At 38.4% G+C, this 15541-nt stretch overlaps 1 protein-coding gene across 1 annotated transcript in view; it reads left to right on the top strand.

Annotated features, from left to right (window-relative positions):
- The first annotated feature begins 12543 nt into the window (after nucleotides 1-12543).
- The window catches only part of LOC109078804 (endothelin-converting enzyme 2-like), a 52883-nt gene continuing 49885 nt past the window's right edge, over nucleotides 12544-15541 (top strand). The window contains exons 1-2 of the mRNA XM_042770837.1: nucleotides 12544-12705; nucleotides 12819-12896. Of these exons, the coding sequence (XP_042626771.1) occupies nucleotides 12864-12896 (33 nt within the window). The 5' untranslated portion in view covers nucleotides 12544-12705; nucleotides 12819-12863. The remainder of the gene's footprint in view (nucleotides 12706-12818; nucleotides 12897-15541) is intronic.

The following is a 15541-nucleotide window of genomic DNA, read 5'->3' as shown; positions in this document are numbered from 1 at the left end:
AAGGTTTCACATGCAACAGAAATGGCAGCGCTTCAGTTAAACAATTATTTTTATACAGTCTATGGTTGAAGAACGCGGTGGTCGCGCCATTGCGACCGCTCACAAAATTTAGTCACATAGGCAGAAAAAACGATCACAGTCTGGAGTCCGGCAATTAAATATAACCAACCAATAATTAAATAAATATAAATATAAATATAAATAAAACTCGGACAGTCGGTTTTGTAATATTCTTGAATTTTGTAGTCCATATGAAAAGGTGCATTTATTTCTATTAAAGGTAGCTTTTAGACTCAGAAAGCACTAGTTTATTAATAAATATTTAAAATGTTCTCTTTTCCCCCAACACATTCATAATCACTTTGCCGATGCTTTGATTGTTTTATGCACAAGTGCAGTTGACTAGAAAAATCTTTATTCGGGGGCAGGCCTTCTTAGCACAAGGAAGCGCTCCATTTTTTAAATAAAATGCTATATTGACATTACGAAAATGCGACAGCTGCAAATCATGTTGTTATTGCATTGCATGAGTTATGCATGCATAAGGAGGCAATTTTTTTTCTTTTTTTTTATCAACTTAATTATTAAATACAATAGGCTACAGCATGTATATAATTGGTTCCAGGAAAAAAATCTGTGGGGGTGCTATGGGGGTGCTTTTGTTTTTCTTGGGGGTGCTGAAGCACCTGCTAGCCCCTCCCTATAGCGCCACCCATGCTTACTAGCCAAAGTCAAAGGAAGCCATCTAACCATATCCTGATCTCTTTATGGCTTGAGTTCCTCGTAATTTATTATCTGCAAGGTTAAAAGGTCCAGTCACTCAAGATGATAATAGAACACCTCTCAACCCACTGCATAATTTCAGGAATCATTCACATTAAAGAGAAATTCTGTCAACATTTACTCACTATCCACCCTTTGCATACCTATTTTTCAGTTTTGAGTAGCAATTGGGTGGGTTTTGTTTGCGAAAACCTGGCAACCCTGAGAGAGACAGAGAGAGAGAGAGAGAGAGAGAGAGAGAGAGAGAGAGAGAGAGAGAGAGAGAGAGAGAGAGAGAGAGTATTGAAATCAATGGCTTCCATCAACTTTTGTGCTCAAAAGAAGGAAGCAAGTCATACAGGTTTGGAACAACTTGAGGGTGAGTAAAAGATGACAGAAATCCCTGGTGCCTTATGCTACAAAATAAAAGTTTGTTTAAATCGTTAACCCTTAGTAGATTATCTAGATTAATCGTTTATCTTGTAGCCTACATATCCACATAACTTAAACAGCTTGCTCTTTTGAGGCAGATTTGGTTCACAAACAACTTACAATTATATATCACTTAAATATGATTTTACATTTATAAAAAAAAAATTTGGCGTTGGTAACTTATTTTTCGCGGTGTCACGCTCATGCAAGTCTTGAATCATTACTCATGGTTTTTTGGCTTGTACTCTCCAACTGAAAAATCAGTACGAATCAGTCAAATGCACATAGGAATCGTTCAGTGAAGTGGTGCGATTCAACGCATTCATGACAAAAGAATCGGCTCAAAAGAATCATTTATTCACGAATCGGACAGAGCGGGTGTCGATTTGGTCACTTTGTAACAGCGAGAAATGATATATTTTAGGAAAGATAGTGGGGTAAAAAAAATTATGTTTTGAAATGTTGTGAAGTAAATGTGGAAGTTTTCTAAAATTAAAACACCTTAAAAAGTATTTATTGCCGTCTACTAGCAATAATTAGCGATGCTTACTTTACGAAACACCTACTGTATATTCCATTATATATTAGAGATCATCATACAGTACATCATTTGTACAGCACCACGCATATCTTCAGCTCACTGCGGGAGGTTAGTGATGTGACTCCTCTGGTTACCACCAGGTGGAGATATATGAGCAGGACCCTTCAGTTATGCAGTTGTCCATTATTATTTAATTCAATAAACTGAAGCTTTTAAGTTGATCGATTCGTAACACCACCTCATTATCATTATATTGAGCTTTCTGCAGTTTGAGGTGGCAAACACCAAAAACAGAGGATCATGAAACCTTTTATTGCAACTCAAAGCGTATTCAGTGACAGGTGATTTAAGGACTAATGAATAAACAGGTGTCCCGTCTTGGTCATTATGATGAAAGGTATTTGATTTGCGAGACTAATTTACAAGTCTTTCAGCCAGCTATTGCTTCCTCTTGAATAATAGATCTTTTAATAGCAGAGCAGCTGAATAATTGACAGGACATTGATTTTCCTGCTGCATGTTTTTGGTGCCAGGCCCATGCAAAGACGTGTTTCACTTCCAGCTTATTTATAGGTGAACAAAATCATTATCCAGGTGTGATCTAGGGCAGCTCCCCTGTCAGTGGCTGGGCACTTACGGGTTTAATTCATTTGAATATGATTGATAAATGAATAAATGTAAACTGAATTGGTTCTATTATAATTAATTTGTTCCTCTTCCATTTTAGCCTCCATCAAGACTTTGCAAAGACTGATAACATGAGCTTGTTATCAGAGTCAGATGGTCAGATTTATTGCATTAATTTGGATTATAATAAATTGAATAAAATGTTGAAATTCACATGCAATTAATACTGTAGATGTATTATATAATCGTCTAGATCAGTGTTTCTTGAACTTGTCTAGTGATGGGAGAGGTTTGAGAAGCACTAGAAGAATGCTAGCTTTGTGTGTGTGTGTGTGTGTGTGTGTGTGTGTGTGTGTGTGCAAATATTTGTCTCTCACAGTACAAATGTGTATTTTTATTACAACTGAAATTGTAATGTCAACATGCTGTTTCACTCATATTTTTTAAATAGTTTGTTGTGACTGTACTATCCAAAGGCAATTATTAAAGTATCATATTTATTTATTTATGTTTGTTTGTTACCATACTCAGTACAGAGCTAAAAGGAGCTGAACCCTTTCCCTATCTGTAAAATCAGTCTGGTTGATAGGAATGCTGATCTGGGAACAGGTCCAAAAGCACAATAATCATGAGGGTATTCTATTCGTTTCACTTCAAGGATCGCATAAGTGCTCTAAATATGGGCTGTTTACAACATCAAATTGCCGCATTAGCTGTTGAACTCTAGACAACATGAAACAGCTAATAGAGCAGTTCAGTGCAGCTCAATGAAATGATAAAAATAAATCTGTAAGTTGAGCAAACACTCAATGTGTGTTTTTCCCCAGACACGGCTCTCAGCCCACCATCCTCCCACACCACACTCATCCTCGCCACAGGAAAAAAAGGATTGCTGGCCTCCAACTGGCTGGATACGGTTGTCATGGCAATACTATGACAACGCCTTAGTCCGTCTCATTAGTGATGCTATGACCACAGAGGCTCTTATAGCAGAATAGTATCTGCGGTCTGCGTGCGCCAGGAATGCTCAGTCACACAAATGTGACTGCTTTATATAATGCATTTCACAATTATAGAGACAGCTCTCTAAGATACACATCACTATGTGTCTGTACGTCTGGTTTTGTTTTGTTGTCTCAGGGATGTGTCTATTACTCCGACAGCATTTTAGCACCTAGTCCGTCTGAGAGCTGTGTTTTGTTTGTGATGCCACTGCCAACTCATAAAGATAACAAGCTGGAGTAAAAAGCTCTGTAACATGAATTATGATGTGCTTCACTATTCACTAAGGGATCCCCTCAATAAACTCTTAATGTGCTGCTTATTGATAGTAAGTAAGCTAGTTGTTGTACAGTAGTAGTTATGTTTAGGTATTGGGCATGGGTTAAGGGATCTAAAATCTTGTATTGATATTTGCTTTATAAGTACTATAAATAGACAATATGCTAGTAATATGCATGCTAATAAGCAACTAGTTAATAGTGAATAGTTGTTTCCAAATCTAAAGTGTTATTCTTTTACCCTCAGCAAAAATCCTGTGCATCAAAACACACTAACAAGCAATCTGAACAATGTTTAATATGTAGTTTTGGACCAATGAAATTGCAGAATTTTGCAAAAAAAAAAAAAAACACTAAGGAATCTGTTACGTTACTTTTGTGTTACTGTTTCTCATCTGGCCTGGGCTTGCTTGCTTGTTTTTAATATAAAAGTTCTGTTTTTGGCCGATGTAAAAGCTCAGGGTGAAGGACATTCACACTCAAGCAAATCCTTTCAGCTGTGCTTGAGTATATACTGATTATTATTTTTTAGTACTTTTTTTTTTTACACCCCTGATAAGAAGATGCAGTGGGGATGTAAAGCCAGGCTGCTGGTGTATGCATGCTCTGCCCGGGCCTGACACACAGCTCTGCTGTGGGTGAACAGCGTGTTATTAGTGTGCTATTATACGGCACAATCTGGAACAAGACTGCGTCCTGCATGGCTGCACTTTCATTCTGGTGGGAGAAACAGGGACACATGCAGTAAAGTGAGGGAATACCGACTTGCAGTGGTTAATGACAGTTTAATACCCTCTTGAAAACACCAGCATATGTTGTGTTTTGGATCCTGAGATGCTTCTTTGACATTACACTGGTGAAATTCAATCCTTTCAATAGGAATCTGCAAAATCGAGTGTTTCGTAGATAAGCTTGTTCGCACCGCAGGATAAAAAAATAAATAAAATGTAATTGCGAAAAGTGTTTTGGTTGTTTCTTTGGCGGTTCTTGTTGTGTCTTTAATGTTGTATTGGTTCTTTTCCTTGCTAGTGTTCTCTGTGATTATTATTATTAAAAATATTATTTATAAAATCTTCCTGCATCATGCATCTTATTAATATCACAGTATAAGTGACAACATCTTAAACAACATCTCAAAATTATGACCAAAAATAAAATAAAAATGTTCCCCTCATGTCCCCTCTGTTCGCTTGTTTGTTGCCATCAAAACTAATTTGACCACACCCTTCTGCTTGATAGTTTCTATGGTTACTCATTAGTTCAGCTCTGTAAACATACCTCTGTTTCTGTGCTTGTTTGTCAGCCGTTGTGTTCCCTGTAGATGCTCGCGTTCCTTGTTCCCAGCTCATGGTTTCCTGTTCTCTCGTGTTCCTGTCATTTGTTAATAAACTCTGCTTGGCCATGGATCCGCCTCATCTCACCTTTGTTTAGCTCCTAACATTAAAGTAATAAAGACACAATAACTTTTTTGGTTAATTTTTTAAACTTGTGGTGGAAACAAGCTTTCTTCGAACAATAGAAAATGTGAATGCATCTTTACTTGGTCGATCAGAGTTTTTGTTGATGACTTTTTTTCTCTGAATTTTAAGGTTACGTCTCACAATTATGTTCATTGTCTCCACCAAAACACACACACACACACACACACACACACACACACACACACACACACACACACACACAAACACCAATATATAATTCCCATAGGAAAAATATAACACAACATATAGTATAGCTTTGTCAGAGGAACCAACTGAAATTTAAGTCATTGTTCACTGATAACTTCTGATAAGAAAAAGCATTTTGTCCGTTAATTTACACAACAACAGTTTTAGTTGCCTGGTTGAAAATATGTTTCAAAATGCAAGTTTCTTTGAGTTTTTATTACAGTCTTTGTCATGTAAATGTACCCTCACTGGACTGATTCAAGAACGGTTTTGATCTGATCTTTGAATCTACGAAAGAATCAGTCATATCATTGATACAGTAAAATAATGACAATTTAATTTTCTGTTTGAACTATTCCTCTAACGTGTTTTGAATCCTAAAATGTTCCTTTAAAAATGTGACAAGGCCACATGCTGAGTTTGTTCATTTCACCCAAAAGCAAGATCTGACCTTCTACCAGAAAGAATTTTGTCGGAGGCAGACACAAAAACTGCATTGAGCAGGGGACCGAGAGACACAGCCAGAGATTGTGAAGGGCAACAGAAATGAAGACTAAACTAGAACTCATTTGGAAGAGAGGAAAAAGAAATGTGTCTAACTGTCTCTGACTTCACAGCGCCTCAAGCTTTCTCCAGAGAAACTCTTCTGCAGTATGTCATTTGGAAACTGAAATGAATAGACAATCACACTAAACAGAAATGAGATCGAAAGAGAGAATGTAAGTGCATGCGGTTGCATCAGATCACTGGGTTTCTGGCAGGCCTTGATGCTGTTCAAGGTGAGAGATGAGGATGGCAGCAGACGTATCTGCCCGGCGACCTTGCTTTCCCATCTGGCCAAAGCAAGCAAACGAAGCCAGAAGTTGAGTGCTGAGTTATATTATGCATGGGGGGCTTTATGAAAACCTCCCGAGAGTTACAGCCTTCGGCTACTGATCAGCATTTAAACTAAGATAAAGACTTCATTGTTGCTGTGTCTCTTTGGGAGATGTTTTTTTTTTCTTTTTTTCATGCTTTCCTTTTGAAGCCCTGTATCATCTGATCGTATATCAGTGTTGTTGCCAAATGTTTTGGCAGTTAATGTTGAATTACAATTTAAGTTACATCAATTATTTATTTAGTAATGATTTTGTTCATTCAGCAGAAGATTTTGATCAAAGTGTCATACAAACTAATAAAAACAAACAATTTCAAGGAACACTTCACCCAAAAGTGAGCATTCTGTCATCATTTACTCCCTGTCATGTAATTTAATGGGAAACAGGGTTGTAAGGAAGTAACAATTGACTTGGTAAACAAAATAAAAAAGAGACTATTTTCCATTAATTATGTAAACTTTACAAGACTTGAAATATGTCTCTCTAAGAAAAGTCCATAAAAATAGGGCCCTATTTCCCGTGTTAATATTGATTTTTCACAGGTGTTTTACTCATATTTTGCATTATCCATTGCATTGTGTTGTATTTTAGGTTTAAGGAAATGTCTGTAAACTTAATGGATAAAGGAGTGGTAATTTTTTCTTTCTTTCAGTGTACTTCAAGTGTTAAAAGTACATACCTGGAAAATGGCTTTTAAAATTATTAATATACAAAAAGATACTACTTTTCAAGGAGATTTTAAATGGAATGGCATACCATCACTCTTATAATATTTTCAGTATATAGTATGCATGCATATACAAATGCAAGTTTTGAACATGCAATACACCTTTCAGAAAAAAGGTTCAAAAGCTGTCACTGGGGTGGTACCGTTTGAAAAGGTACTAATTTTTTTTACCAATTTGCTATTCTAATATGTACACTTTACATACTACTATGTACATTTAAGGTACTAAAATGGACCATTTAGGGGCAAATTGTAATGTAACAAGATAGTAAGGAGTGCATGATAAAGGAGAATTCCAAAATGCAGTCTTTAATAAATCCACAGGAGAAAGACAAATACATCCACAAACACTGACGTTACATCTAGACGAGATCAGACAAAGAACCGAGAAACAGAAGGAGTATATACTAGAACAAATGAGGGAGCTGAATGAGATAAGTGATAAACAGGGCACAGATGAATGTCATATGACTAATTAAACAGTCTGAGGAGAACTGGGTTACAGGGACTGAACCAAAAACACAATGAAACACAGGAGACACAAATAAGGTACAAGGGTGTAGGTCACCTTTTGAAAGGGAACCGCCCCAGTGACAGCTTCTGTACCTTTTTTCTAAGAGTGTATAAACTGACTACTGATATGTATATGTAAGTGTTGATACTGCATCCCACAATGCAATGTGCTTGACCTTACATTGTTAAATTGGTCTAACAAGTAAAGACATTTTGGGCAAAATGTAACATAACTATATTTATTTGCTTTATGGATTTACTTGAATTACTGAGTAATTAAATATACAATGCGTTGAGGTCACTTTACACCAAACAGGGAACTAATGCATGTGATTGTATAGTGCATGTATTGTTCATATGCCTTCACATGTAGTAAGCAGTATGCTAGGATGGATCCAGTCAATGATGACATCTTCAAACTCATTTGGTGCATGCACTTGAAAAATCTTGAGCCAGTCTCTGTATCTTTGTCTTGTGTATAAGCTAATCAGTCTAATCTACTTTCTATTGTTGGGCCAGCACTTTACTGCAGTTCCCATTTCATTTAAACCATGCAGGGGTTGGGTGGCCTCCAAGATGCAGATATATTTGTGTTCATTCCTAGACGAGAGAAGCAGAGAGAGAGAGCGGCTCAAATCTGTTACATAACCCTACCCAGGCTTAAGTCATCTAAAACATATGTTATCAATCAGCTATGAGATCCAGCGCTGAGCTATGTTTGTCTATGGAAACCCATTGATCAGGTTCTCATAATCCCAGGACCTGTGCTAACCCTGTAAATATAATAATAAATAAAAGTCAGAGAAATCTAATTTTTTGAAATGGGACAGTTTATTGATCTGTTAGCCAAAATATTATTATGTGTTTTTTGCTGGGTATCATATTTGATACATCAGGCTTTTTATGGCTCATAGTGTGACTATGGAGCTCACGCTTGAGGAAGAAAAACAGATACTGATATTTTTATGGACCAAAAGTAAGACAGAACCACAACCTGAAGGTGGGCATTTTTAGAATGATATTATACAGCCTTTTACTTGTTAAATAAAAAGTGACTAAAAAACAGGAGGAGCCAAACTGGACCCAGGCCACAGCCATAATGATGATCCACGGTGGAGCCGACGGAGGCCGGAGCCATGGAGGAGAAATGGCCACTGACTCCAGGGGGCTGACGGACGGCTGCGGAGCAGGTGGTGGAGGAGCCCGAGGCGGAGAGCCGATGAGGCAGTGTGATGAGGAGGATCCGGAGGTCCTAGGTGGAGCAGATGGCGCCAGCAACTGACACGAAGGCATGGATTTGGGAGGCCGCTGTGGAGCCAGAGCGACAGAGGACTGAGGAGGAGCTGAGGGGATGAAGGGATGAGGCGAAGCTGGAGGAGTGGAGACCCAAGGCACAGGATGGTCAACACCAGACCAAGGCAGCCACAACAAGCATCCACAACTGAACAAAAAATGCTGAACTGGAAAAAAGTTTTTTCACAAGTGCACTTACTAAATGAAGGTGGACTGTATGAAATGGGTCACAAAAAAAAGTTTATTAACAAGCTGTTTTATTTTAATTACTGGTTCATTATTATGCGCTGACAGAGATCTGCTCCTCCAGTTTCAGTATAAGCCATGGTAAGCTCTTTTTCCACGTTAAGCATTTTAGAGTGTCCTCAAGACCCCAACACACTTTTTCACAGTGCGCATCATGCTCACACACTGAACTCATCAGGAGTCAACACCACAGATTTTCCTACTATAGGGAGATAAAAGGGTCTGTATTACTTACTACTGGAGAAAGCATAATGGTCAACTTGGATCATGTGTGCCTTAATAACCAATCACATTACAGCCTTGACATCAAATAACATCACAACAAGTTCTACAACAATCATCCACCAATGGATACCATAGTAATAAATAATAAAAAATGTCGTAATATGTATCCCACCTGTCGCAAAAAGTCAGTAACTTCTCTTATAAAACAGCATTTTTTTTTGTAAAATCTAAAAATAGTTCAATCCAAAAGTATTGCTTAGTGTAAAACATATTGGAGATTAGCTGACAGGCTGTTGATTCATTAAATGATAAGCTGTTTCCTCTAAAAAGCTATTTATTCAGCGTAGTGAAGCCTCACCTCCATTGACATCCATTTAAAAAAAAAATGGCCTCTGGTCTTCTTTCCCACGTTCTGGCATACCGCAAGCGTTAGCATTAGCCGTTACACTTTTTTGGCTAAAGGTTGCAGGCTTGCCTTCTAGTGACTTTGTCAATGTGCTGCCAACTTCTCCAGTGACTGGTGTAGGATGCACACTATGAGAGATGAGGCAGCACAGATCATATCGCGCATCTCTTATAGTGAGGTAAACAGGAGTGGGAAGTCCCCGCATTATGAACGTGACACTTGCGGGAGTTATCAACGTTATACACAATACCTGCAACCTCACACCAAATTTCAGGTCCTGTAGATAGGCTAGCATTTAGTAAGCAGAAATCCAAAATTTACTTTATATTAGAGAAACGTGCTGTTATCTCAATGCTAATCTGCATTTTTGGCGGGGTTCCCCTGGTAAAATTCGCATTCCAGGGGCTAAATATCACGCTATTGGGGTCGCTTCAACCCCTGTACATGAAATACAGTTAATACAATTTTTAAACTACTCTAAAAAGTAGACAATTACTGATAAAAACTATTTAATTACAGTAATGTGAGTATTTGTAATTCGTTACTTCACATCCCTACGGAAATCCTAAGAGGCGATGTATTATTAATATTTTTCTTTCTTGTTTTCTCGTGATCACAACTTAATTTTCTGGTGATCTCGACATAATGACAGTTGTTCCTTTTCGAACGTTCTCTCACGGTACTGAAGCCTGATTTGTTCACGTTTGTGTAGCTGCACAAACCAATGGTGCTCTAGTCTGCCAGAATGGGCGGAGCCAACCTCTATATAAGTCGGCTCAAAGCGCCATTTCATCAGAATATACTCCTTTAAAGTTGTTGGTTGCTCAGTCCTCCTGGTGGCCCCACTTTGGAAGCACCAAACTTGGTTCCCCGAGTTAGTACAGCTGTCAGCAGATGCCCCGTGGCCGATACCATTACGGAGGGACCTTCTCTCACAGGCGAAAGACATGATTTGGCACCCCTGGCAGGAGCTGTGGAGCAGTCATGTCTGGAGCCTCGACAGGAGTCTATACAACTCCCAGCAAGAGTGAGAAACACCATTTTAGAGGCTAGAGCACCTTCTGTGACTGGTGTGCAGCTCGAAGCCTGGACACGGTTTCTTGTAACGTGTCCCACATGCTGACTTTTTCGCAAGAATTGCTGGACAACAGGTGCGCCCCTTCCACGCTCAAAGTTTATGTAGCAGCTATCGCAGTGAATCATTCCCTCGAAGCTGGCCAGTAAATATTCAGAAATGACTTGGTCATTAAGTTCTTGAAGGGTGCCTGGAGATTGAATCCTCCTCATCTTCAGACCATGCCAACCGGGGACTTGTCCATAGTTCCCTTTGAGCTGCGCAGATTTTGTCTTTTTAATCTGCCTATTTCTCCCCAAGGGTGGAAATGGTTATATCAGCAGTCCTCAGCTGTGCTTGAAACTCAGTTTGGCTCATGTTCTTTAGGGGTCTTAACCTAGTGCTCCGAGACTGGGCTCGCTCCATTCGGCCGACCTGAAGCCCATGTTGCTTAAAGGGATAGCTCACCCAAAAATGAGAATTTGATGCTTATCTGCTCTCCCCCAGGGCATCCAAGATGTAGATTACTTTGTTTCTTTAGTAGAACACAGACTACGATTTTTAACACAAACCGTTGCAGTTTGTCAGTCTTATAATGTAATTGGATGGGAATCATGGCTAAAACATACAATAAAGCTAAAAATAAAACTGCAGTCTGAACTCGGCTTTAGGTCACAAAACGCTGGACTTTTGATAGTACCTAGGATAGCAAAGTCCACTAAAGGAGGTAGAGTTTTTTCGCATTTGGCTCCCAAACTCTGGAATAGCTTTCCTGATAATGTTCGGGGTTCAGACACACTTTCTCTGTTTAAATCTAGATTAAAAACACATCTCTTTGCCCAAGTATTCAAATAATGCATCTCATAATTTTGGACTGCAGTTATATCTGATCAAATGTGCATTATTATTATTTAGCTTGGGTTAAACGAATTAATTTTACTTGGCTGGAACAGCAGCTACGCTAATTATGTCTCTATTTGTTTCTCTGTTTTTAAGTCTGGATCCAGAACACCTGAGAAGAGATGATGCCAACCCCTCAGAGGACCTCAGATGATGCTAACCCAGAGACAACATACAGAACTACCAACATTTTGCTATAAGTTTGATTGCATAATTGCTGTTAATAGTGTTAATCGTCTGTTTGTTTACATCTTTTTATTGATTTTTCTGAACATTTCTGCCATATGCACATGAACTGACAGTCATCACTGATAAGCTACTAATAATATTGTAGAAACTTAATTTTCTGTAAAGTTGCTTTGCAATGATTTGTATCGTAAAAAGCACTATAGAAATAAACTTGAATTGAATTAAATATCAAATATGATACAGCGGGCTTTAGACAGTTAAGATTCTTATGTTCCAGCAGTGTTGCATTCATTGGTTACATTTCTTCTCTGTCTTTAAAACATCTGGATTTCCAGTAAAACAATCCACACATTATAATATGATTTATATTTGGGTATTTAGGCTACATTTATTTTTAAAGCCCATGTATCTTTTACAAATGGTGTAGATACGCTTTTAAATGATAATACTAATTATTATTTCATTATATTTAAATTAGAACCTAAATGGTTTTCCAGTAACTTTTAATATAGCGTAGTTTTTTATAAAACTATGTAATGATGCTCCATAAACCAATACACTGATCTGAATAATAATGTCAAGACGTTTTAATCTCTAAAGAACCATATGGCAGCTCAAGAAGTATATACGGGAGAAATTGAGATTTGTAATAGTACGAAGAGGGTATCAGTGCTTATCCCACTTGATGCTTACGACAGCGTCAGCAACTCGCTCCATACAGATGCGGCGTGCGGGAGCGCGCATTCAATCACGGACACGGAGCCGGCGCGCATGAAAGCGAAAGGGGCGGGGGAATGAGAGAAAGAGAGAACGAGAGAGAGGGTGAGTGAACGAGTACAGGCTGATCTCTATCTGTCTCCCTCGGAAATCTTTCTATGTTGTAATACACAGAGCAGAGGACGTGCTGGTCGTTGGCAGTGGCACAGCAACCCATCATGCGCGCCGTCTTCTGAAAACGTCCAGCGGTAGGCTAACGCATCGCATCTGTCAGTCTGTTTTCAGTATTTTGCAGATGGAAAACTGCGACTGCGAATGGATGAAGGATGGTTTTAACACTCATTGATCATGTTTGTTTCAGGCGCGAGGGATGGCTTAGTCGCGTGCGGAGCGCCGATGCTGCACGATGAGTGTAGCGCTGCAAGATTTACGAAATAACGTGAGTCGCACTGATGCTTTTTTTTTTTTTTTTTACACCAAAAACATCTGCAAGCCGTCTCATGGGCAGACCATGGGGTGAACTGACCAAAGCTGCTTTAAACTGATTCTTGGCACGTAAAAAAGGCTAATTCTGTACATTTGGTGATAGAGCACATCGGTGGTTATCGCGCATCTGCTTGTAATGTTTACTCCTCGATTGCGCAAGGACTGATGTAACGAAACTCACGACAAATCATGTTCTACTCTTGTACAACGCAACTGTATCTATTTTAACAACTGTTTTACTTATATATGTGTTTCCGACAGTCGTTTCCTCGTGTCATTAAACACGAAGCATCTTTTTTTTTTTTTTTTTTTTTTTTTTTTTGGAAAATAAACAGTCAAAAAGCGCTCGAGAGAAGCTGAGTCGTAGTGCTGCTCTCTGTCGCAAACAAACTATTTATTGTAACTTGTGTAGATCCCCTGAAACCATCAAACTGCTCCTGAGTGACACGCAAGCGACGCACGCGACACACCGAACCCGTTCGGTTTCTAGAATAGCACAGATTCCTTTCTGTGGAGTCGTTCGCGAGCTGTTTTAAACACAAGACCGACAGGTTTTTAATTCATTGTGACTCTTTGTTCGCGGTTTCTCGTTTGTTTACAGGGAGTGGCTACGAGAGCATCTTGAGTTGCACAACGCTTTACGGACTGGCGTACGTTACCATGGCAACTAGAGCGCCTGAGGGTGGGGGGGGGGGGCGTTGTATGTAACAGGTATATTCCATTCTCCCGCGAGATTAAAACGTCGCTGAGATTTAATTGTTACTTTTTAAAATATCAATATATTTTCATGACCTCAGTGTTTGTTCATTAGTTATGAGATAAACCAGAACATTAGAGGGGATATTATAGAATTGTGAGTCATGTCCATGCAAAACTACAACTAAAAATACATTTTACCCTATTATTACAGATTTTTTTAGAGTGTATCTGCCAGGCAAAACGTATATGTCTAACAGCAGTCCTCTCCTCAACAGCCCACACAGTTTCAGATATCACTCATGTCTGTAGTAAACAGCGTGGCACTCGCTGGAGCTCAGTTTTTCAGAACCCATCACCCAGCCTTAGCAATCACCAACTGAAATGTATTTCTGTAAACCCAATGTAGCCAGAGCGGATGTGAATGCACTCATTTGGTAAGAGCGATCAGGGGTCACGGTGGAGCTGCTCTAATTAGCCCGTCCAATACGCTCTAAATCAATTACTGCTTGCAGAGCGAGAGCCATTTCCACAACTTCGTTATCTGGATCAGCAAGATCATTTATTTGTGGACTGACGCATGTCGTACACTGTGTTCCAGGTCTGTGTACTAATGTTATATGTTCACCATAAAATATGATAAATGATATCAGCACCACAGTTCCTGTAAAGAATGTTTCACCAGTTTCAATAAAGTATGCAAATTTAGCAAATAAGTTGAAACTGATGCAATTAACATTACATTATACATTATATACATTATTCATTGAATTTTTTGCATGATCTGCTTATGCCCCACGGAGGGTTGGGTTTAGTGGTGGACCTTTTTTTTCTAAAAATTGTATGTTTTGGGATAACTCAAATTGTACAAATTCACATGAAAGGCATTCTTTTACCAAAATGAAAAGTAGTTAAGATTCAAGATTTTTATTTGTCACGTACAAAATTATATAGAGAATATATAAAAACTCATACATGTTTGGAATGACCGGAGGGCGAGTAAATGATGACAGTAGGACCGGGTGCAATATTGACCAAAAAAAAAAAAAAGATTTAGAAAAAAATATATTTTTTTTGTATTTTAGATTATGATAATTAAACAGTATTTTGCTAAGTGTGTTTTTATGCTGGTACCTTGGCTGGTTTAGGCCTGTGATGGAAATATAAGATATGACAGGAAAACCACCAGTAGATGGCGGCAAGTCCCTGTCTTTTATGAATAGATTATTGAATCATTGACCAAAATGATTTGTTCAAAAACAGATTCTGGATTCAGGATTCATTCGTGGCCAAATGGTCTGCTCTGGCTTTGTTTGGAACTATTTTCATTGGTTAAACAGACATAAAACAGACAATCTTGTGTCTAAAATGTGACTCACTCAATATTAACTTGTATTTTAATATCTAATTTGCGCTAATGTTCAGGAAAATGGCACTCTTGCTTGTATGATATTACTTAACTATATCAACTATATCTTATATAATATAGTTGAAAAATATATATTTTTTTGCCCTCATAATTTGAATTATAGGGCAATCTAATCGGCTTAATCACGCAGTGAATGCTTTGAACTCTCAAGATGTGTTTTGTTTGTTTTTTCAAAGTGAATGACATACTCGATAATGTCAGCCCGCACATCTTTAAAACAACAATCACGATATTATCATAGATGATAAATGTCTCACACCCCTAGATGACAGGATTTTCATTTTTGGGCAAACTATCCCTTAAAGGTGCTTTTGGTAGATGGGAATGAATAATATCCATTTTGATGGTGCAGTAAAGTCTGAATTAAGACAAGATTAAGATAAGATTTCCAAAAGCACTGACCTGACCCGCCTCTTTCTGACATTCATATTGTATGCTGCTGCATGGGACTGCGTTGCATTAAACTTTTCTCC

This window comes from Cyprinus carpio, chromosome A15 (genome assembly GCF_018340385.1).
Source record: "Cyprinus carpio isolate SPL01 chromosome A15, ASM1834038v1, whole genome shotgun sequence".
Classification (NCBI taxonomy): Eukaryota; Metazoa; Chordata; class Actinopteri; order Cypriniformes; family Cyprinidae; genus Cyprinus; species Cyprinus carpio.
This window is presented reverse-complemented; position numbering and strand designations above follow the sequence as displayed.